The 24,423-nt window shown below is 44.4% G+C and overlaps 1 protein-coding gene across 3 annotated transcripts in view; it reads left to right on the plus strand.

Moving 5' to 3' along the window:
• Positions 1-24,423, plus strand: part of IL6ST (interleukin 6 signal transducer) — a 171,581-nt gene that overhangs the window by 135,904 nt on the left and 11,254 nt on the right. For all 3 annotated transcript variants that reach the window (XM_033931128.1, XM_033931119.1, XM_033931109.1), the window contains exons 14-15: positions 11,538-11,678; positions 13,505-13,601. In XM_033931128.1, the coding sequence (XP_033787019.1) occupies positions 11,538-11,678; positions 13,505-13,601 (238 nt within the window). The remainder of the gene's footprint in view (positions 1-11,537; positions 11,679-13,504; positions 13,602-24,423) is intronic.

Here is a 24,423-nt window from a genome sequence, read left to right on the forward strand (position 1 = left end):
TGCGGGTGCGGGTGGGAGCGCGTGCGAGTGGTCGTTCGGGGTGGGGGTGCGAGTGGTCCTGCTGGGGGGGTGAATCGGGCGTCGGGCGGGGTGGGAACTATGTTTGAAAACTTTCGTATACCGCGCTCACGCATATAACGCGCGAGGGGTATGCGCGGTAGGTAAAAACGCGTATAACGCGCGCGTTATATGCGTGAAAATACGGTAAATCAATCCATTTGGCTAAACTTCAAGATTAAAATAGGCGGTCATAAAATTCTCTGGAAACAATGGATCATTGCAGGAATAAGAACTTTAAATGATGTTATTTCAAATGGTAAGCTGCTTAGTTTTTCACAGCTGCAACATAAATATGGTTTTAATAAGTCACAAAGTTTTAAATGGTTGCAGCTGAAGCAGGCTATTCAGGAGGGGTTCCCTGAATGGAAAGTTCTTGATAATCAATATAGTTTGGAAGTCCTGTGTTTCCAGGCGGATTTCTTGGGTCACCAAGCCACTAAGTGGTATAAATTGATATATGGTTTTACAAATAAAAAACAAAAAACAGGTATCAGAGACATTTGGAGCATTGAGATTAAGCATCAAATTTCTGCTTCTCAATGGCCACGAATTTGGTCTTGGAGAATTAGATGTACAGTGTCGGCATCTATGAGACAGACTTGGTTCTTTTTGTTGCATAGAGCTCTTTTGACCCCAGTACGTTTACAAAAGTTTGATAGCTCTAGATCTAATAAATGTTGGCACTGTAATCTAGAAGCAGGGACTTTGGATCATCTAATTTTTTATTGTCCTTGTATTAACGCCTTCTGGAAGTCAATTTGGTCTCAAATTAATTATTTTCTAGAAAATCCAGTTGCTATGTCATATGATACAATTTTGTTTGGAACAATGATGAGAGCAAAGAGTCAAATTTCAGCAAATAATAATAAATTACTAATGATTATGACAGGAGTTGCCATTCAGAATATAACTAGAAATTGGAAAGATTATACAAGACTTAACTATACTTTTTGGTGGAATTCTATATGTTATATTTATAAAATGGAACGAATTCTTGCTATGCAAAAAGGAAATTATAACAAGTTTAAAAAAATTTGGGGGCCATTGATTGAATATTCGAATGATTAGACACTTTTTTTTTTAAAGAAGAATAATATGATATGGGATTGGGAGGGTATAATGTGTGAGATTCAAATAAAATGTTGATATGTGTGGAAGGGAAGGGGGGAGGGGGGATAATATAAGATTTAATATTATATGAATTATACAAGTGAATTGTATGAATATTGAATGATTATTGTATACTTGTTATGAGATATGAAAATGAATAAAGAATTGGAAAAAAAAAAAATCTTTATATTATTAATGTTAAAAATACAGCTTCCAGTACATAGCCTGTGCAGATTATATAACTAAATATATGAACATTTTTTAAAAATTTTCTCCTTTACCAAGCCACTCCCCTATGTGGGCATTAACCATCTAATTCTATAAACTTCCACACCCAACTTTGGGCTAGATTCACTAAGCAAACCGATTGTGTACCGATCGGTTTGCGACCCATTTTCCCTCCGACCCGATTCACTATCCTGTATAGTGATCCCATCCCGATCCGTGCATGCAATTGAGGGGAATCGGCATGCAAAGCAGGAAGGACGCGATTCACAAAACTTTTTTCCTTACACACCAACTGGCCGTTCAAGAACAAGCGACTGGTGAGGACCTTGTGTATAAAACAGCTTTGCCCCGACTCTTCTCTCTGGCTCCCCTGCTCTCTCTGCCTACCCCAACTCTAAGTGGCCGAGGAAAGGAAACACCTTGAGTGACCTTATCAGGCAGAGGTCAGAGATAGCCAGGAAGTGATAACAGACAAAGAAAGTCCAAGTTTAGCTGAGAGGGAATACAGTTTATCCACTTTCTCAGACAACATTTCCCACAATACTTGTCTCACATGTCCTGGCAGGAAATAACTAACAGTAAGGACCTAAACCAATACTGAATTACACAAAACATATATTTAAAACCCTGTTAAGACCAGGGTAAGGCTGCAAGAGGCATAACAAGTTGTTTCTTTTCTACACATATACCTATGTATTTTATGGTTAAATCTGTTTATTAATTTTGAAGTGCAGAAAAACATCAACCAAACACAGTCAGAAATCTCCAACAAACCCCCCCCACCCAACTCCCCCCCCCCCCCATGGGAACAGCTATGCTATAGTCCAGCAAACCAGTATGTCAGTTCAAAAGTCTGCTGCGCACCTTTGGCGTTAAAGTAGAGCAAAAGGGTAACCAACACTTGAGGTACAATGTGCCACGTCTGGAGTTCATGTCCGTAATGTCCAATCGTTCACACCCTGCAAGTTGGATCATCTGGGTCCGCCAATGCAAACCAGTAGGTGTGTGAGATGATAGCCAGCGCTGAAGGATAGTTTTGATGCCCATCAGGATGGCCTTCCGAGCAAACTCAGCTGCTCCAGGACGAATCGGTTGCAAAGATAACTTCAAAGTAAAGAGAAAAGTGTTCGTAGGTGTCCAAGTACAGTCCCAGAAAGTAGCAATATATAGGCAAAGATGTTTCCAAAAGGCCCGAATACCGGGACACAACCAAAACATATGACTTAAGGAAGCTCGAGGGATCACACACTTAGGGCAAACATCAGATGTACAAATGCGGGCATGAAAGGCTCTAACGGGAGCAAAATAGGCCCTAACTAAAAATTTATAATAACGTTCCCGTTCAGTCACTGCAACCAAGGATTTTGTCCCTTGGAGAATGCTTCTCTTTACCATATCCACAGGAATGGAAAACTGTAAGTCTGCGGACCACTTAGCGGCCAGGGTTGCATAATCCAACTCTCCAGCCAACTCCTGCAAAGAACGATGGTGAAAACGCAAAGGGATGCGCACCTGAGCAGTAAGACTTAAGGTTTCAGACAACTTCTCCTGGACATCCTCTCGTAAAGCCAAGCCAGGGAGTGAGTGAACATAGTGTTGCAATTGTCCATAAGAAAACCAATCCCCAGCCACCAAGGCGGAGGAATCACATAGCGTTTGGAAAGATTGAAGAGTACCATCAGATTGGAGGACATGAAACAAGTAGTGCATGCCCCTCCCCGGCCACCTGGGATGAGCGTCCAAGCCCATACCAGGGAGAATGTCTCCATTGCCAGTAATAGGTAAGCATGGTGTCACATCAAACCGAAGAGTCAATTGAGAGCAGAGCTGTTTCCAAATTTTCCGTAGAGGAAGGAGAAATAAATCCCCATATAATTGCTTCCGGGGAGGCAGGCACTTCACATGGAGCAAGTAACTAAAATGATAAGGAGCAAAGGAGCTACATTCCACACCTGTAGCAGAGAAATAGGATGTAGCACAGAACCAATCATTCAAGTGCCTAAGCTGACAAGCCACATTAAATCTACCTGAGTTGTAGGTAAAAATAAAAAATGTAAGGGAATACGAGACCTCTTGCCACCCCATAGAAAAGAACGGAGAGAGCGATGATGCTGTCGCAAATGGCAGCGCTGTAAAAGAATAGGTAAAGTTTGAAAAAGATAGAGCCACTGTGGGACCATCATCGTGTTGTATAAGGCGATTTTCCCCAGAAGAGATAGCGGATAGGAATGCCAAGCTCGCAATCGGTGTTCTGCGCCAGTCAACATAGGAAGGACATTGATAGAGTAGAGCGTAGTCAGGTCCTAGGTATAAGAATACCTAAGTATCGAATCGGAAGAATCAGCCCATACCAAAGGAAAGGGACCCATCCAAGTTTCGTGGACAGAGAGTTGTAAAGGGAGCACTAAAGACTTCTGCTTATTTAAAGTCAACCCAGAAAACAAATGAAACTCATTGAAGAGGTCCATAGCACGTGGCAGAGAACGGTGTGGATGAGCTAGGGTAAACAATAAATCATCGGCAAAGGCCAGAACACGTAATTGAGAAGAGCCCTCAGGTAAACCAACCAGTTCATCATCCCGTTGAATCGTACGCAGCAGGGGTTCTAGATAAAGAAGGAAAAGCAATGGGGAGAGAGGGCAACCCTGACGAGTTCCTCGGCCCACTTCAAAAGAATTGGTTAGAATCCCATTAACTAAGACTGAGGCTGATGGTGCTGAATAAAGCGCACGTAAAGCAGATCCAAACCAACCCCCCAAACCTACATATTCTAAGACCTGGAAAAGATACGGCCAACGAACATGATCAAAAGCCTTGGCTGCGTCCAGGCTCGCTAAGAGACCAAATGTAGAAGTCGCCTGAGCTCTGGATACAGCCAACAGCACCCTGCGAACGTTGACCACAGAGTGTCGGCCCTGTACAAATCCCACCTGCGCCGGAGATATTACATGAGGCAGTAGGGGGGTCAGCCGATCCGCCAGTAAACGAGCTAATATTTTCAAATCAACATTGATAAGAGAAATGGGATGATAAGAATCAAGTTCGTCTCGCGATTTGCCCGGTTTTGGCAGTAGAGTGATAGTGGCAGAATTAGCATGTAAAGGAAACTCTCCCTTTTCCAGCGCCTTAGTAAAATAACCTAATAGAGGTCCACACACCTGCAAAGAGAACATCTTATAAAATTCAGAGGAGAACCCATCGAGGCCCGGAGCTGTACAAGAGCGCAAATTTTTAATCGCTTTCTGAAGCTCCGTGCCCCGAAAGCATCCGCTCAAAACAGACCGTTGCAGATCCGTGAACTTAGGCATACCAGCATCCTCTAGATAGTCAAGAATATCGGGACCACAATGAGGTCCTGGGCTGGCATAAAAGCTAGAGAAATGTTGGTAAAAGGCGTCCGCTATATCCGCTGTCTTGGTAGTATAAGCACCGTTTGGTAGCCGAATTTTAGAAATATAACGATCATCCTGCCAATTCTTAGTCAGGGTAGCTAACATTTTTCCCGTTCGGTTGCCATACCGATAGAACCGATATTTCCTATAAAAGAGTGAACGTTTGGTACGGTCATTCAATAGAGCGTTAAAGGCTACCTGAGCCGCGTGGAGTTCCTCCCGCAATATACGAGTAGGGTGGTGTAGATACTGAGCTTTCAAGTGGGAGTATTGTTTTTCTAATCGAAGGATGCCAGATGAGATACGCTTACGACGAGCGGTAACGTATGAAATAATGTCCCCCCGGAGGACTACCTTAGCCGTCTCCCAAAAGAGGTCAGGAGTAGATTGATGTTGACCATTAGTAAGCAGAAATTCGTCCCAGCTATTACTGAGATAAGTCATAAAGTCAGGATCATCCTGTAAGTAGGAAGGAAAACGCCACCGAAAGGATCCCAAGGGAGGAACACCCCAAGCCACATCAATCCATACAGGGCAATGATCAGATACCTCTAGGGGCCCAATAGTAGCCTCAGAGACATGAGAGAAGAGATGTTCCGAGACCAAAAGATAATCTAAGCGAGAAAAGGACCCGTGCGCTCTGGACTGGTGAGTATAGTCTCTCTCAAAAGGATGGAGAAGTCGCCAAGGATCAACCAAACCCAGAGACTTACATAGAAATGACACTCCCTTAGTAGAAGCAGTGGCCGGCGAGGGTGAAACAGTAGAGCGATCCAGAGAAGGATCCAACACTTGATTAAGGTCCCCAGCCACAATAAGAGGAAAAGAAGAATCCAATAGGCCCAACGAGATTAGAGTAGCAAAATAGGAGGAAGAATAAAAATTAGGCCCATAAGTAATCAGTAGTCGAAAGTACATACCCTGTAAGGATACATGCAACAATAAGTTTCTACCCTGGGAGTCCTGGTGACAGACTGTAACAGCACATTTCAGACCTTTATGAAACAGCAAGCAAACCCCAGCCCTTTTACCCGAAGAGGATGCATAAAACACAGAGCCAACCCAGCCCCTTTGTAGTTTTTTATGTTCCTCAATAGTCAATTTAGTTTCCTTCAAGCACGCCAAGTCAGCGCGATGGTGTTTCAACTGCTTAAGCAGCTTAGAACGTTTCACCGGGGATGTAATCCCAGACACATTCCAGGAAACAATACGGAGTGTGCTATCACCCAGGATCCACCAACCTAATCAACATACAGCAAGTAGTAATCAAAATGTGCACCCAGGTGCCCAGCCTCACCCAAGTGCCTTCCATATGGTACCCCCAGATTACGCCCTGCTAGTGACAGAAGAACTAACAGTGGTAACATAAGACAAAAAACCAATAGTGTCAAGAAAATAACAGCAGCCAGTAAAGCATTCCTGTAGACAGTTCCCATCCAAACAGCAACCCCTCCCCCCCATCCCCCAAATAACCCACACAGCCTATTCCTAGGAATATGCTCAAGGACCGTGAAGACACCTCATGGTGCCCCGATCCACCCAAGCCCAATAAACATTGAAGTGTAAGTTGAGCCTCAACACAATAAACAGTAGCTAGTAAGGGTCAGCAAGGATCACCCTGGCCCTAAATGGCCAAACAAATATGTAAAAAGTCAAGGTGGGTCCGCAGGAGAGCCAAGATGTTGATTAATGAAGTCGGCAGTAGAGAATGACACGGTGAAAAAATTGGTCCCCGTCACCGCCCCGTCCCCGTCTCACCATCCTCTGCACCGCCCCGTCACCGCCATTCCCTTCACCGCCCCATCACCGCCACTGCCACCCCATTCACCGCCCCGTCACCGCCACTGCAACCCCATTCACCGCCCCGTCACCGTCACCGCTGCATACATAAAAGCCTCAAACGGGTACGATTTTATATACTTTTCTTTATTTACGTATAAAGGAAACATTCTTTAAAACTTTAAAACTTAGTTAAATATTAGTTAATAACTATACAAAAACAAACACGACATGTACTTTTAATGCTTACAATGTTAGCCTACATGGTAAGTAGACGCGGCCGCTGTACCTAATCGCGGCAAAGATCTCCCTGCCGTGATTAGCATAGTGACCGCGGCTACGGCTGCAAGTCTCCCCTCCCCCCAGCGATCACGGCAGGAGGGCACCCAACCCCTCCTGTAGACCCCCCCCCAACGGCCCTCCCGACAATCGCAGCAGAAGGGTACCCAACCCCTCCTGCTGGACCCCCCCCCCCCAACGAACCCTCCCACCCCGGAACCCCCTTAGTCTTACTTTCCAAGTTGGACCGGACGGCTCCTCACACGTATGGCCAGCAGGCTTGCCTCCGTCCAAATGAGGCGGGCCCGCCCCTACCCTGCCCAACCCACAGGATCCTAGGGCCTGATTGGTCTAGGCACCTAAAGCCACTCCCGCTATAGGAGGGGCCTTAGGTGCTTGGGCCAATCAGGCCCTAGGATCCTGTGGGTTAGGCAGGGGAGGGGAGGGGCGGGCCCGCCTCATTTGGACGGAGGCAGGCCTGCTGGCCAGACGAGCGAGGAGCTGTCCGGTCCAACTTGGAAAGTAAGACTAAGGGTGGTGTTTCGGGATGGCGGGGTTTGTTGGGGGAGGGTCCGGCAGGAGGGGTTGGGCACCCTCCTATTGGCGATATAGGGGGCCGTTGGGGGGGCCGGCAGGAGGGGTTGGGCACCCTCCTACCAGTGATCATAGGGGGGCTGTTGGGGAGCTGGCAGGAGGGGTTGGATATCCTCCTGCTGCGATCGTCGGGGGGGCTGTTGGGGTAGGCAGGAGGGGATGGGTACCCTCCTGCCGCGATCGTTGGGGAGGGCTGGTTCTGTCGGCATGAAGGGCTGAGCACCTTCCTGCCGGCGATCGTCGGGGGGGGCGGGTTCTATTGGCAGGAAGGGTTGATCTGACAAATGAGGAGCACGGTGAAACACAGGTAAATAGCGGTTCCTAGAAGGGGGTACATTGGCCTGCGGGGACAAATCTTTTCACCGTTTTTGCGGGCGGTGAAAACTTTTGTCCCCGTGTCTGCGGCGATTTGGCTTTGGAGTCTCCATAACCCGCAGCCACGCCGCAGCTCCCTGCGGGGATCGCTCCCCGTGTCATTCTCTAGTCGGCAGCCTCCGTGAACACAGAGAAGGAGTGCCATGTTCCATCATGCTGGATCTTTAGCAGAGCAGGGTATACAAAAAGAAATCGTTGCTTTAGCTCCACCAATTTCATACAGAGAGGATAAAAGATCTTGCGCCGATCAGTAAGGGCCGATGAGTAGTCCTGACTGAGACGTATGACAGAGCCCCTTAGTTTAAGAGAGTCCTTCTGGGTCCGGGATTGCCTCAATATGTCCATCTTGTGTCGATAGTTAAGAAATTTTGCAATGACCACACATGGTCTAGATTCATGAGTAGGCCGCACGCCCAAACGATGGGCCCGCTCCAGGCAAAGAGATCCAGGCACCACGGCATCAGGGAACTCCATTTCAAACCAACCCTCCAACTCAGCCAAAAGGCGCGCATCTGGAATTGTCTCGGGTACACCCAGAAATCGTAAGTTATTCCGGCGTGACCGATTCTCCAGATCATCCAATTTGTCAGCCTGCGTGCGTACCGTTTCTTGTAGGGCCGCTAAGTCCGGCTCGTGTGAGTTTATAGAGTCTTCTGCGGCTGACACTCGTTATTCCAGCTCTGTGGTGCGCGCCGCAGTGTCCGTGAAAAGTTGCTCCAGGCGATTCATTTTAGAGGTGATAGTATCCAATTGCAGCCCAAGCACCTGAGCTACAGCCTTTTTAATGTCTTCAATAGCCGTGTCAGCGAGCACGGACACAGCCGCGATCGGGGCCGCCGCCATTTTGGCCTCGCCGGATTTCGGGCGCGCCGGAGTTTTGCGGGCGGAGGGAAGGCGAGTCGCGTCTTGCGATCAGGTCAGGTACCTGTCCATATGATCCCGATCTTTTGCGCTGCAGAGTGGAGCGGCCAGGGTGCCGGTGAACTGCTGAAAACTCAGTTTTGTGGATCGGGGCCCCGGAGCTGCACGGGAACGCATCCTCAGCAGCTCATAGCGTCACGTGACCCCCCCATACCTATGTATTTTATAAAATATTTATTTATTGGGTTTTAGAATGTGTACACTGCATGTACAGCCCTGGGAAAGTTTACATACGATTACTAAAACAAAAAAGGCACACCTCATGTACTTACTTTTAAGGCACATATGTGATTGCACAGTTTTATAAAAAAACCTTTTCTGCATGTAAAACATGGTTTGCACATGAAAAAAGCTTTATAAAATTACACCTCACATCAATGGCATAGTAAGGGGTCATTGGAGGCAGACCGCCCTAGGTGCCATCTAAATGGGGGGGAGGTGCCAGAGCCAGCACCTTTCCTCCTTTCCACTCTCTCCCACCCATCCCCACCCCATGCACCTCTCAAAATGTTTTTTGTGATCGGCTTAGATTTTATGGCTATAAGTTTTGATAAATTAAAAAATAAAACACTTTTCCTCCCCACCCCCACCCCCTTGATTCCTGTGCTGCCCCTCTTCTCTCCTCCCTGCATGGACACTACCAGCTTAACTCTACCTTCTACATGCTCTGCTGTCTTTCTTCCCCAACTCTATTTCTGGCTGGTGGAAATATAGCCATCTCATTGCCTTTTGTCTGCATGACTTCTTCAGGTTTCCCACATGAACTCTCATTTCCTAATCAGGTTCTTCTCCTCCTCCTCCTCTATTTTTCCTATTCAGACTCATTCTTCCTTCCCTGCATAATACATCCTCTTTCATTCTCCTTCAGTCTCTTGTCCCCTTACTGCCCCCAACCACCACCCAATATTTTCCTACTTTCCCCACCTCTTCCCTAAGGGCCTCTAATCTCTGTCACCCACTCACGTGTCCAGCAGCACCTCTTCATGCATGGTCAGTCCATGCTGTGTGTTCATGGGCATCACTAGATCACCAAATCTATTTTGTAGGCTGTGCTCCAAACCCTTGTTCCCCCTCTTCTTTATCATTTGCCTTGGTCTTGGCCTACGCCTTCTATTGTGGCTGCTGCTGTGGAGCTGGCTCCATTTCCTGGTTTATCACCTTACATTTCAATTCTGCAGCTCTAAGAACTATACAGCACTTTGGGCTAGATTCATTAAAGATAGCGACTCAGTCGCTGTTGGCTGGTTCTCTGGCCTATTTTCCAACAGCGATTCATTCACTATCAAGTTTGCATGCAAATGATTTGCACACAAACCCACCGACTAAATCACTCAGTGAGCAATTGACACAATGCAGAGCCCTAACAGTAGTGACAAGGGAAGCAGACTCCTGTCACTGCTGTCAGGGCTTCTGCTTTTTTTAAAATGGAATAGATGTTCTGCACGTCATCTGTCCCATTAAAAAATCCCCCCCGAACTCCAAAAAGATGGCAGGATGAATGCCCACTCCCTCCTGCCCAGAAAGTCCTCCTCCCAAAGAAAAAGGCAGGAAGGATGCCCAATCCCTCCTGTCACTGGTCACCGGACACCCAGCCCCTATACATTGAATTTGGGAGCGGGAGGTACTGAAAACACCTCCCGTGACGACACTGGGCCTTAGGCCCCTCCTCAGTGCATGATGTGATGCACGGGGAGGGGCTTAAGGCCCTGATTGGCTCAGATGCCTCAGGCCCCTCCCATGGGTAGGGCCTGAGGTGTCTGAGCCTATCAGGGACTTCCTTAAGCTCCTTCCTCGATGACACTGGCCAATCAGGGAATTCCTTAGGCTCCTTCCTAAGGAAGTCCCTGATAGATGCCTCAGGCCCCACCTGCGGGAGGGGCCTGAGGAGTCTGAGCCAATTAGAGTCTTAAGCCCCTCCCTGTGCATCACATGATGCACCAGGGAGGGGCCTAAGGCCTAGTGTCGTCGCAGGAGGAGCAGGAGGTGTTTTCAGTACCTCCTGCTCCCAACTTCAAGGTATAGGAGGAGGGCATCCAGTGGCTGGAGGGAGTGAGCATCCCTCCTGCATTTTTCTTCGGGGAAGGGGGGAGGTCTTTCCGGGCAGGAGGGAGTGGGCATCCTTCCTGCTGTTTTTTTCAGGGGAGGAGGGAGGGTGCCTTTGTGGTAGGAGAGAGTAAGCATCCCTCCTGCCATTTGTTTTAGGATCGCCGCATTTGTTCAGGGGTGCGCATTTATCAGGGGTCATTGGGGGGGGCCGTTGGCAGCGATGGGGGGGTTCATTTTTTATGGGCAGATATTTTGCTTGTGTAATACACGCAAAATATCTGTGCCAAAGGAAAAAAAAAAAAACTATGCAGATCTGTCAGTAATAGTTACTGAAAGGTCTATAGCAATCGGGTTTTAGGATCAGTAAAACCCAATGATGAATAGCCAAGCAATGTAAGTGAATCGATCGCTTCACTATTTTGCATGGGGTTTTACTAATTTGCATGGCCGGATCGGAAAATGGGCGATCGAGTGGAAAAACACGCAGTGGGCCATTTAGTGAATCGGGTCACTTAGCAGCAATCGTCACTAAACCTGTGAAAACAGGTTTAGCGAGAATCGTTGAGTTTGAAACTAGTCCTTTGTCTCTACACTTCAAAGTTGAGCCTGTTCCACACCCTATTCCTCAAGAGTAGACTTGATATATTTGTGGTATAACGCTCCTTTATGTTTTTTTCTCTCCAGCAAATAGTACAACTTTATTGTACTGAATGTAATTACAATTAATAATTGTCTAAACCCCTTTATTCTCAGCTGTGACTGTAGATGAAACTTGTAGAGAATATACTCTTTCCTCTCTATCTGGAAATACTCAGTACTTGGTTCGTATGAAGGCATATACAGACAGTGGTGGAACAAATGGGCCAGACTTCACATTTACAACATTAAAGTTTGGTAAGAAAAAATATATAATAATCAGTTCTGTTTGATAAGAATGTATGCAATAATCCTAGCTATTACCTGTGTGTGCTTATTAAGACTAATGCTGGTACACAGGGATTGAAATATAAAACAGTAAATGTTATACCAGTTGGATTCCATTTTCTATCCAAAACAGAATATTGCAGAGTAAACAAATGAGCAAACTGGTGAAAAAGTTACAAAGCAGTATGAAAATATGGATGTTGGTGATTTTATTTTTTTTTTTAATGATTAGACCCTGCTAAACTGTAAAACCATTATTGCTGGTTTCACTGGCAGTCTATCACAAAGCAGTGATATTTTTAGAGTAAATTACTAAGAACATTATTTAAAAACTAGTGTTTAAAGCCCGTTACATTAATGGGTGCTAGAATATATGTCTGTCTGTCTGTCTTTCTTTCTTTCTGTCTCTCTCCCTCCCGCTGTCTGTCTTTCTTTCTTTTCTCTCTCTCCCTCCCGCTGTCTGTCTGTCTTTCTTTCTGTCTGTCTCTCTCCCTGCCCCATGTCTGACTGTCTTTCTCTCTCCCTGGCCCCCTTTGTCTGTCTTTCTTTCTGTCTGTCTGTCTCGCTCTCTCTGGCCTCCTTTGGCTGTCTTTCTTTCTATATGTCTCTCTCCCTAGCCCCCTGTCTTTCATTCTTGTGCGCTGCCTGCCTGTCTTTCTGTCTCTCTCCGTGGCCCCCCTGCCTGCCTGCTTTCTTTGTCTTTCTCCGTGGCCCCCTTCTGTCTCCCTCCCCCAAAGCAAACCAAGATTGCTCCCTGCACCCCAGAACATCCCTCTCCCCAAAGCAAGTTCGCTCCCTGGCTCCCTTTCCCTCTCCCCCCACTTCCCTGTGCAGCAGCAGCATTTCCCTCCCACCCTTCCCTGTGCAGCAGCAGCATTTCACTCCCCCCACTTCCTTATGCAGCAGCAGCATTCCCTCCCTCTCCATTTCCCTGTGCAGCAGCAGCATTTCCCTCCCCCACTCCCACCCCCACTTCCCTATGCAGCAGCAGCATTCCCTCCCCCTCCATTTCCCTGTGCAGCAGCAGCATTTCCCTCCCCCTTCCCCACTTCCCTGTGCTGCAGCAGCATTTCTCTCCCACCCTTCCCTGTGCAGCAGCAGCATTTCCCTCCCCCTTCCCCACTTCTCTGTGCAGCAGCAGCATTCCCTCCCCCTCCATTTCCCTGTGCACCATCATTTCCCTCCCCACCCCACTTCCCTGTGCAGCAGCGTTTCTGGCTGGCTCCCTTACCCTTGCCAAAGTTATTTTGAGTTTAAAGCTTCTGCGGCAGCTCCTCTCATGATCCGCGCCTGCGTAGGAAGCCTTCTCTCTGATGTGATGTCAGAGAGGGCTTTGAACTTAAAAAGAACTTTGGTAAGGGAGCCAGTATGTGTGTGTGTATATATATTACTGACTAGTATGCATTCTGTTTTCATGCGTCTATGAAGAAGGTATTTTACTTGAGTTGGGCAGGAAGACTTTTTTTCAGATCAATTTGCCTGTTAAAATAATCTATTCTTCCCAGTGATAAATCATTACACGAAAGTTATGGGGGAAGTTACCAATTTAGGCTACTGGTACAACATGTTATTTTCCTGGTAACCTCTGTTATTAGTAACTTAGGTCTCATTGCATAAAATGGAACCTGTGGTAAAATACACATGTTAGTAATTATACTTCTTAATCTGTTAAATAGGGAGTTTACTCCTTGACAGTATATTGGAAGAAAGGTTAATAGAGGAAATATTCTTTATATAGGGTAAATTCACTTTAACTGGATAACATACAAATTGTTTTCTTTTCTTTTTTTTTTCAGCAAATGGAGAAATTGAAATCATAGTGATACCAGCTTGCCTAGCATTTCTTTTTACCACTGTTCTTGGTGTTTTAGTCTGCTTTTATAAGCCAGATATGTAAGTAGATCAAATTATTGTTTTAACATTGAGAAACAGTTGATATATTTAAAAAAGTATATTTCTTTCTTTTTTTTTGTAATATCTTTATTCATTTTAAAGCTAAAAATAAGTGCCACATATTATACAGACATTTTACACTATTAAGTGCACTTAAATTCAATCATATTATATTTCATAACAAATACCTGTATCCTTCTCCCCCTTTCTATATACCGAACAATTGCACTCAACCATAATTAAATTAAAAGTATTTCCCCACACCCCTCCCACCCTCCTTGGACGTGTATATTCAAAGGGCAAAATCCATAATCACTCCTTAAAGAATTTTGTCAATGGCTCCCAAACATCCTTAAATTTTCTATAATGATCCTGCTGTATAGCAATCATATGTTCCATTTTTAAAATGTGGCATAAAGATTCCCACCAGAAATTATAATTTAACCGGTCCCATTTTTTCTAGTTCTTCAAAATAAGTTGTATGGCAACTCCTGTCATAATAAAGAGAAGTTTATTGTTATGGGAAGTTATTGGGCTTTTAGCCCTCATTAACGTGCCAAATAGCACAGTATCATATGTCAATGCCACCAGTTTTTCCAATATTTTATTCACTTGACCCCAAATGGATCTCCAAAATTTAAGTATCAAGGAACAATAGAACAGCAGATGATCCAGCTATATCAAGATGGCAGTGCCAGCATCTGTTAGAATTAGAACTATCCAATTTCTGTAAACAAACGGGGTTCCAAAAAGAGCATTCTTTTTTCCACTGTTCTTGGTGTTTTAGCCTGCTTTTATAAGCGAGACATGTAAGTAGATTGAATTATTGTTTTAACATTGAGTAACAGTTAATATATTTAAAAAAGTATATTTCTTTTTTTTTATTATTATTATTTATTTATTTATTTATGTGAAAATCATAACAAGCAATACACTTGTGCAGGTAACTCAAACAAAGAAAATTTACAAGCAAGCAAATAACTTTTAATATGAAGCAATAATAAAGTTCTTCTTAGACCCCAATATAAAGTCAAAAGAGGGGGAGGAGTTTTTTTTAAAGGACTTATAACATCAAAAAGTAAGAATAATCAAAGAAATAGCTTAAATGTGAAACAACTCCTCTCATATACAATAATATCCACTATTTCCTGATGATCTTTTTTTATGTCTAGAAAGCTCCTTGGGTGTTCTGGAACAAAGAAGGTATATTTTGTCCCCAGATATTTAATGAGGCATTTACATGGGTATGCCAGTTGAAAAATAGCCCTCAAATCTTTCGCTTCTTGCCTCATAAGCATAAATGATTTCCTCCTTTCTTGTGTCTTTATTAACATCAGGATAGACCAAAATATGTTGTCCCTTGAAAGGAGCCTGAGCTTTATGAAAATATAGCTTCAATACAACATTGAGATCCTACTGAAATACAAATGAAGCAAGGTAGCTCTTTCCTCAATTTTCTAAAATCTCAGATAAATTTCCCAAGTCAAGTGGTTGATCCATAACTCCTTGGATTGTTCCTGGTGTTTCGCTCCCATCTGCTTTTTAGGACTAGGCAGGTAATATATTTTGTTTAAAGGCGGAATAGCTTCGGGAGCGAAGCCCAATATTTGCTGTAGGTAATTCCTAATAAAAAGTATATTTCATTTTGAATTTTACAGTGCTGCTTTATTTTGGTTTTCTTTGCATTTAGTTTAGTATACTTTTTATTTTTTATAAACTGCTTTTCTCTGATATGCATTAAAGTAATTTACAACATCTGCGTAAAACACCTAAAATAGTACATTAAGGAAAAGAAACAAAAGAGGCTGAGATGACAAGGAAAAAAGGTTTAAAAAGTTCCAAAATACCAGTGAGGCATAGAAGAGTTATCAAACAGAAAATAATAAAGATGCCCATACTTATTGTGGATCACTCAAAGCTTCAAAATTTGGAAGGAAAAGGGTTATCAAATTAAATTATTGCCATACCTAATTGTCTTTCACTAGCATAAAAAACCTTCCAAAACTACATTAATCTTTACTATTGAAAAAATGCATTAATTTATAACAGCATAGTGGACACTGCTGTGAAATTGAACCTTTGGCGAGTCTACCCTCTTTCCCTGTTGGGCCGTGTTCATAAGAACATAAGAATGGCCGCTGCTGGGTCAGACCAGTGGTCCATCGTACCCAGCAGTCCGCTCCCTCGGCGGCCCTTAGGTCAAAGACCAGTGCCCTAACTAAGACTAGCCTTACCTGCATACGTTCTGGTTCAGTAGGAACTTGTCTAACTTTGTCTTGAATCCCTGGAGGATGTTTTCCCCTACAACAGCGTTCCAGATTTTTACCACTCTCTGGGTGAAGAAGAACTTCCTTACGTTTGTACGGAATCTATCCCCTTTTAACTTTTTAACATGATTTTGGCACCTAAATGGCTTTACACCTTTCAAATACTGCGTTTATTTTTAAAAATGTGTGATGAACGGAAGCTAGGTAAGGTCTTGCAATCTCATTTAAGGCTGGGAAAAAGGGTGAGGCTTTCTTATTCTGTTGTTTGTCCACCAGTGGCCTTTGGGGGCCTGGGTCTTTTGAATATCTGCTAGCTCACAGTGACGTGTAGCATATCAGTGACTGGTACCAATCTGCAGAGGACTTTTCTGCTACCCACTTGGAGATGTCTCTTATGAGACCTGTTCATTTCAGCTGTTATCTGCACGTTTTGGGACTTCAGCCCCCAGAGGCCCTTTATAATTCCCATATACTTTCTTCTGCTATTACCACTTGGAGATGGACTTCCAGATGTCATCACTTCTCAGTCAAGACCTCTCCCTAGCTGACTATTAGGAACAACCCTCAGTTTCCAACTGGCATCTCTTCCCCAGCATTTCTCCATTGGGAGCAGAAAGGATTACAATACTTATTTCATATCTTAACCAAAGAGAGTAAGGTGAAGCCCTTTGCAGAGTTACAGTGTGAATACTCCCTTTCTGGCTTCAGCACCTTCTACCTACAAATTAAACTTTATGTTGCCAGCCTGCTTTGATGAAAGATTTGATGAAAGATGTTCAGGAAGAATTGGCTGCACTTTACACCTTAGGTGCACAAAACAAAAGTACCTCTCTTTTACCATCATAGAGTTTTGCAAGATATGTCCCCTGAACTTACTTATTGTAGGTACACAAGTGCTTGGCAGGTGGATCTTAATATGCCACTTTCTGAATCAACTTTCAAGGCTTTTGTTCTTGTTATGTGAAAGGTGACTGATAATGTTGCTTGTTGGGAGTTACAATATAAGTTTGCACTCCACATTTATATCTCGCCCCAGAGGGCACACCTATCGGGCTTGTTGTTCTAGGTGTAGATCTCCGTATGCTATCTTGGGACATATGTTTTGGCTTTGCCCTTCTATACAACATTTTTGGAACTTGTTGCTTCGAGCCATCTCCTCTCTTTGGAATTGTAGAATTAAACTTGAACCTCAAATTTTATTTGATACCTTTTCATTGCAATCCCCCACTCCATCAGGTTATTCTGCCTTCCTAAAGCATGCAGGCCTCCTTGGCAAAAAAGTTATCCTGCTCAAATGGCTGGATGCAAATGATCCTTCTATGCAACAATGGAAACTTCAGATGATTACTTTTTTTAAAATGGAATGCACCCAGATATGGAATATGGATTCAGTACCCATAAAAAATTTGCACGTACCTGGAGTGCCTTTTGAAATTCCTTTTCTCCAGCTGCAAGTAGTCATATTTTGAACTTTTGACTTTTTGCCTTATTTTCTTTTTGTATCTTCAGTTGTGTTTTGGTAGGGTGGGTGGGTTGGGATAGTTAGGCTTCCTATTTATAAAATACTTGAGCAAGTGTTTGACCTACTGACTATGATTGCTCCCTTCCTTTGCTCAGTAAAAATGATTTAAACATAACAGTATAGTGAAAAAATATATTCATTTCAACTTAGCTCAAAACTTCTTGAGTTTCAAAAGCTTATCCTCATGGCTGTGTTTTCTAGCGACAGCAGAGGAGATTCAAAGAACAGCTGTCTTCTCCATACCCTTATAAATTGATACATTTTTTTCAAAAGTAAAGTTTAATGTAGTTTTGGAAGTTTTTTTTTTGGCAATGATAGTGAATTAAATATGGCAGTAATTTAACCCCTCTTATACAAAGCCACGCAGCAAAAGCCCCAAAGCCATTTAAATCTCTATAGGCTTCGGGACAGTTACTGTAGTAGCAGCCACTAGCGTAGCTTTGTAAAGGGGGGAGGGGGTTAATTTGCCAATCCTTGCAAATAATTTTTCCTTCCGAATTTTTGAAGTTTTGACTCATTCATAATAGGTACAGGTATCTCTATTATTTTCTGTTTCATATTTATGGTACACTGAGTGGTTTTCTCTAATGTATGAGGCATAGAGAGAAATGAAAACCAAGGATGGCACAGATACAAGCCAATACCACTTCCAATAGAAAAGCCAATAGTACAAGAAGACGATATAGACAAATCAGCTTAATAAGTCAGAGTAACTGAATTCATAAGAACATAAGAAAAAACTTACTGGGTCAGACCAATGGTCCATCTAGCCCAGTATCCTGTCTTCACGTGGCCAATCCAGGTCACAAGTACCTGGCAAAAACCCAAATAGTAACAACATTCCATGCTACCAATCCAGAGCAAGCAGTGGCTTCTCCCATGTCTGTCTCAATACAGACTATGGGCTTTTCCTCCAGAAACTTGCCCAAACCTTTTTTTAAACCAGCTACATTAACCACTCTCTGGAACAGATATTGAAAGTTGAATGTCTTATGTGGATTGGGGGGTAATAGTTAAATGCTTGGGCAAATAATCAAGTTTTTAACCCAGTCTTGAAGACTGCAAGACTGTGTTCTGATCTCGGGTAAACTGGCATGGAATTCCATGAGAACAGGGCCCAGTAGCCAAAAGCAGAGTAGCAAGTGTATGCTAAATGGGTTCTGGAGAGTAGGTAGAAAACGAAGAAATTGGAATGTGATGTTCTCAAGGATTTAATAGAAGAATATAGAGTTAGAAGACCTAGGTAATATTTAAGCTACCAATTGAGGTGAAATTGGGTAAAGTGCAAAATTCTAGATTTTTATCTTGATCTTCCAAATGAGCTTCCAAAAGTAGCATGACATGATTGGGAGAAAAAAGATGCAAGAAGGGTTCTTATACAGAAAAAATAACATTCAATTATATGAGAACATCAAAAAGGGCCCCACAATTATGAATGCTATCTAACATTAAACATGATAGTATGATTGCTATCAAACATTTAATAAGACCTCGGTTTAAAAAAAAAAAAGAATCCATTCTCAAAATATTCCTAGAAATCTCTTATTAATTGAAACAATATATAATCCACCTTCCTATCAAAGCACAAAAGGTAGTGAACAACAAAATTTAATGCAGATCACCATCTTGCTAAAACACAACGTGAAATTTATATAAAATCACAAAACAAATCCACAAACCAGCCACCAAACACCAAAACAATCCAATTCATTTAAGCAAAAAACAAAACCTGCAATAGTCTACTGGTAGAGATGGTGGAGAAACAAAGACTAAGTCTGAATTTAAGAAAGCATGGTAGAGAAACGTTGGATCTCTTGGGGAGAGGAGAAGATGCTGCAGATGGGCCATTTGGCCTTTATATGCCAACATGTTTCTATGTTTCAAATCCAAGAAAAGCCTTGGCATACTTAGGAAGGCTGTACTAACCCCCCCCCCCCCCAAAAAAAAAAAAAAAAATAGTACCTGGCTTGGCCACAGCACCTCACACCTTTACTAAAGTGATGGTGGTGGTAGCAGGGCACCTCCACAAAGCTGGGATTCAGGTGTACCCATATTTAGATGATTTGACCATCATAGCTCCGTCCAAGGAGGAATGCGAGCTGGCAGTTTCGAGAGTCGTGCAACTCTTCCAGGACTTGGCCAGGATAGTCAACTTCAAGAATAGTTAGCTGGAACCAACTCAGTATCTGGAGTACCTGGGAGTCTTGTTTAACACAGCCTTGGACCAAGTGTTTCTTCCAGCGCCATGCAGACTGAAGCTCCAGAAGCAGATTTTGGAGCTGCTCCAGACACTGGCTACCAAGGCATGGCATTATCTGCAGGTCCTGGGGTTAATGGCGGCAACCATAGAGGTGACTCCTTGGGCTAGAGTGCTCATGACACCTCTCCAAGACTCTTTTCTCTCTCGCTGGTCCCTTCAGTTAGATTAACTATAACAGCCACTCCCCTGGCTACCTACAGCAAAGAGCAGCCTAAGGTGGTGGCCGAGGTCAGCTGCCCTTTCCAGAGACATATCTCTTCGCATCTCCTCCTGGGAGATAATGACTGATGCCAGCTTTTACACAGGGATATTTGACACCCTAAGTGAACCTTTAGCCATGCATGCCTCACTCAGGAGGCTCAGGATGCAGCAATATTCCCAAGTGTTCAACATCTGCTCTTCCTGATCAAGAACGATCAAGCCCCAAAACCACTACCCAATGCTTCTCATCCACGTCGGGAAGAACGACACCGCCAGGAACACCCCGGAGAAGATATCTGAAGATTTTGGTGCCCTAGGTGAGAAACTGAAGCGGATGGAAGCGCAGGTGGTCTTCTCCTTAATCCTTCCAGTGAGAGGCAAGATGTTAAACAAGATGAAATTGATGGGGTTAGGAGAGACTCTGACGGCATGGGTCAATGATTGGCTGAGTGGCAGACTTCAGAGGGTGATGGTTAACGGTACTTTCTCTGAGACATCGGAGGTGACCAGCGGGGTGCCGCAGGGCTCGGTCTTGGGTCCGCTCCTCTTCAACATATTCATAGGAGATCTGACTCAAGGGCTTCAAGGTAAAGTAACATTATTCGCCGACGACGCCAAACTATGTAATATGGTAAGCGAGGGCGATCTACAGGATAGTATGGCGCAGGACCTGCATACATTGGAATGCTGGTCCTCAACCTGGCAGCTGGGCTTCAATGCTGGAAAGTGTAAGGTCATGCACCTGGGTAGCAGAAACCTGTGCAGAACTTATACCTTGAACGGGGAGACCTTGACCAGGACTTCAGCAGAACGAGATTTAGGAGTAATCATTAGCGCAGACATGAAATCTGCCAATCAGGTGGAGAAGGCTTCCTCAAGGGCAAGGCAGATGCTGGGTTGCATCCGTAGAAGTTTCGTCAGCAGAAAGCCTGCAGTCATAATGCCATTATACAGGACTATGGTGAGACCTCATCTGGAATACTGCGTACAATTCTGGAAGCCACATTATCGCAAAGACATGCAGAGGGTCGAGTCGGTCCAAAGGATGGCCACCAGAATGGTCTCAGGGCTTAAAGGTCTCTCGTACGAAGCAAGACTAGACAATTTGCAGCTCTACACTCTCGAGGAACGCAGGGAGAGGGGAGACATGATTGAGACGTTTAAATACGTCACCGGACGTATAGAAGTGGAAGATAACATTTTCCTTCTCAGAGGCCCCTCAACCACAAGGGGGCACCCGCTCAAACTCAAGGGCGGAAAATTTCACGGCGACACCAGGAAGTATTTCTTCACGGAGCGAGTGATTGATCAATGGAACAAGCTTCCAGTACAGGTAATCGAGGCCAGCAGCGTGCCAGATTTTAAGAATAAATGGGACGCCCATGTGGGATCCCTACGTGGGTCAGGGTAAAACATTGGCTAATCTTAAGGGGAGGGTCTATAGAGTGGGCAGACTTGATGGGCCTTGGCCCTTTTCTGCCGTCATCTTTCTATGTTTCTATGTTTCTATGAGGCAAGGGAAGACCCAGGGAAGATCGTATCAAGAGGACTAACGAGTGGCTACACGGATGGTGCAGAGAGATGAACTTCGGATTACTGGACCATGGAGAGGCACTTCAAGGACTACAGGGATCAGACGGGCTTCACCCTGACCAGAAGAGGAAAGAGCGTCTTTGGACGACGACTGGTTCACCTGCTCCGAAGGGCTTTAAACTAGGTGAGTTGGGGGAGGGTACCCACTCTCATTACGGTGTGGTAAGTAACCTTTCTGGTAGGGTAAGTAGCCACTCCATTTCTGAGTATGAGGTAAGTACTCACATTGCAGACAAAACTGTAGAGGGCAAACTAACTCAAATGGGAAAATCCCCATGGAGACTGGGCAAACTCAGTGTATGGAGGGCTATGTACGTCAATGCCCACAGTTTAGGCAATAAAATCTAGAATTAGAAACAGAAATGAGGAATGCCGACCTAGATATAGTGGCAATATCTGAAACCTGGTTCACGGATTACCATGGGTGGGATATAGCTATACCAGGATATAACTTGCTCCATCGAGACAGAGATGGCAAAACCGGAGGAGGGGTAGCACTATACATCAAAGAGGACATCAAAGTTACCAAAATCACAGGGATCAAATATACCGGGGAATCCCTCTGGGTAAATCTGGCGAGGGGAAATGACAAATGCCTGTATCTTGGTGTTGTATACGGACCTCCAAGACAACAGGATGACATAGACAAAAAATTGATCGAAGACATCGAGACCATCACTCTGCATGGAGACACTGTACTGTTGGGGGACTTCAATATGCATGATGTAGACTGGAACAAACTTTCCGCTATGACCAGCGGCAGCAGAAGGCTACTAACCTCCATAAGGGGAGCACGACTAAACAGATGGTATTGGAGCCCACTAGGGATCAGGCGATACTGGACCTGGTGCTCACCAATGGAGATAGTGTCACAGAGGTTTCGGTGGGAGATGCGTTGGCCTCCAGTGACCACAACATGGTGTGGTTTCACCTCAGGAAGGGTTTCACTAAGTCAAACACATCCACAAAGGTCCTTAACTTTAAGGGCACTTCAAGAGCATAGGAGATTATGTCTATGAGGCACTGCAAAACCAGGACACAACAGATAGTGTGGAGGTACTGTGGTCAGCTCTGAAATCTACTCTACAGGAAGCAACCAACCTCTATATAAAAACAGTGAGTAAACCTCGGAGAAATAATAATAAACTCCAATGGTTCTCCATGGAGATCTCGGAACTCGTAAAACAGAAGAAGAGAGCATTTGTATTCTACAAACAATCACAACGACTGGAAGCTAAAGAAGCCTAGCTGGTGAAATCCAGAAATGTTAAAACAGCAGTCAGAGATGCCAAACTCCGGATGGAAGAAAATCTAGCTAAGAATATTAAAAAGGAGGATGAATCCTTTTTCAGGTATGTTAGTGACAGAAAAAGGAACACAGACGGGATAGTGCACCTAAGGAAACCCGACGGTAACTATGTAGAATCGGACTCCGATAAAGCCGAACTACTCAATGAATACTTCTGCTCAGTCTTTACCTGTGAGGCGCTGGGATCCGGTCCACAGCTGCAGACAAGGGAGAGCTCAGAAGACCCGTTCCGGAATTTTGAATTTATCACCGGCAGCGTCTACCAAGAACTATCAAAGCTCAAAGTGAACAAAGCCATGGGACTGGATAAACTGCACCCCAGAGTGCTTAGGGAATTGAAAGATGTCCTGGTGGAGCCGTTATCTGCGCTGTTCAATCTTTCCCTAAGCACAGGAAGAGTCCCATTGGACTGTAAAACAGCTAACGTCATTCTGCTCCACAAAAAGAGATGCAGGTCAGAGACTGCAATTACAGACTGGTAAGTCTCACATCAATAGTGTGTAAACTTATGGAAACGTTGATTAAACACAAATTAGATGCGATCCTGAGCAAGAGGCTGAGGGATCCCCACCAGCATGGATTTACAAAGGGAAGGTCCTGCCAATCCAATCTAATCAGCTTCTCTGACTGGGTAACAAAAAAGCTAGATATGGGAGAGTCCCTGGATGTCATGTATTTGGACTTCAGTAAGGCTTTTGATAATGTCCCACACTGTAGGTTATTGAACAAGATAAGTTCATTGGGACTAGGAGAAACATTGACTGCATGGGTTAAAGACTGGCTCAGTGGCAGACTCCAGAGGGTGGTGGTAAATGGTACTCCCTCCGAAACATTGGAAGTGATCAGTGGAGTGCTGCAGGGATCGGTCTTGGATCCAATCCTATTTAATATCTTTGTACGGGACCTGCCTCAGGGACTTCGAGGTAAAATTGCATTATTTGCTGATGACGCTAAACTGTGCAACATAGTGGGGAAAAGCATCGTGCCCGACACTATGACGCAGGACCTACTCTTACTAGAACAATGGTTCGCAACTTGGCAACTGAGTTTTAATGCCAAAAAGTATAAGGTTATGCACCTTGGCAGCAGAAACCCACGCAGAACTTACTCCCTGAATGGTGAGACCTTAACAAGAACTGTTGCAGAACGGGACCAAGGAGTAATCATAAGTGAAGATATGAAGACTGCCAATCAAGTGCAGAAAGCATCATCCAAGGCTAGACAAATGCTGGGTTGCATCCATAGAAGTTTTGTCAGCCGAAAGCCCGAAGTTGTAATGCCGTTGTACACGTCCATGGTGAGACCTCATCTGGAATATTGTGTTCAGTTTTGGAGGCCACATTATCAAAAGGATGTGCTGAGAATGGAGTCGGTTCAGCGAATGGCCACTAGGATGGTCTCAGGACTCAAGGATCTCCCATATGAAGAACGTCTAGGTAAGTTGCAGCTATACTCTCTCGAGGAAAAGAAAGGGGAGACATGATAGAGACGTTCAAATATGTTACTGGCCGTATTGAGGTAGTAGAAGATATCTTTTTCCTTACAGGACCTACAGCAACAAGAGGGCATCTGTAAAAAATCAAGGGTGGGAGATTTCATGGTGACACTAGGAAGTATTTCTTCACTGAAAGGGTGGTTGATCGTTGCAATGATCTTCCACTTCAGGTAAT

This window comes from Geotrypetes seraphini, chromosome 1 (assembly GCF_902459505.1).
Source record: "Geotrypetes seraphini chromosome 1, aGeoSer1.1, whole genome shotgun sequence".
Taxonomy (NCBI): Eukaryota; Metazoa; Chordata; class Amphibia; order Gymnophiona; family Dermophiidae; genus Geotrypetes; species Geotrypetes seraphini.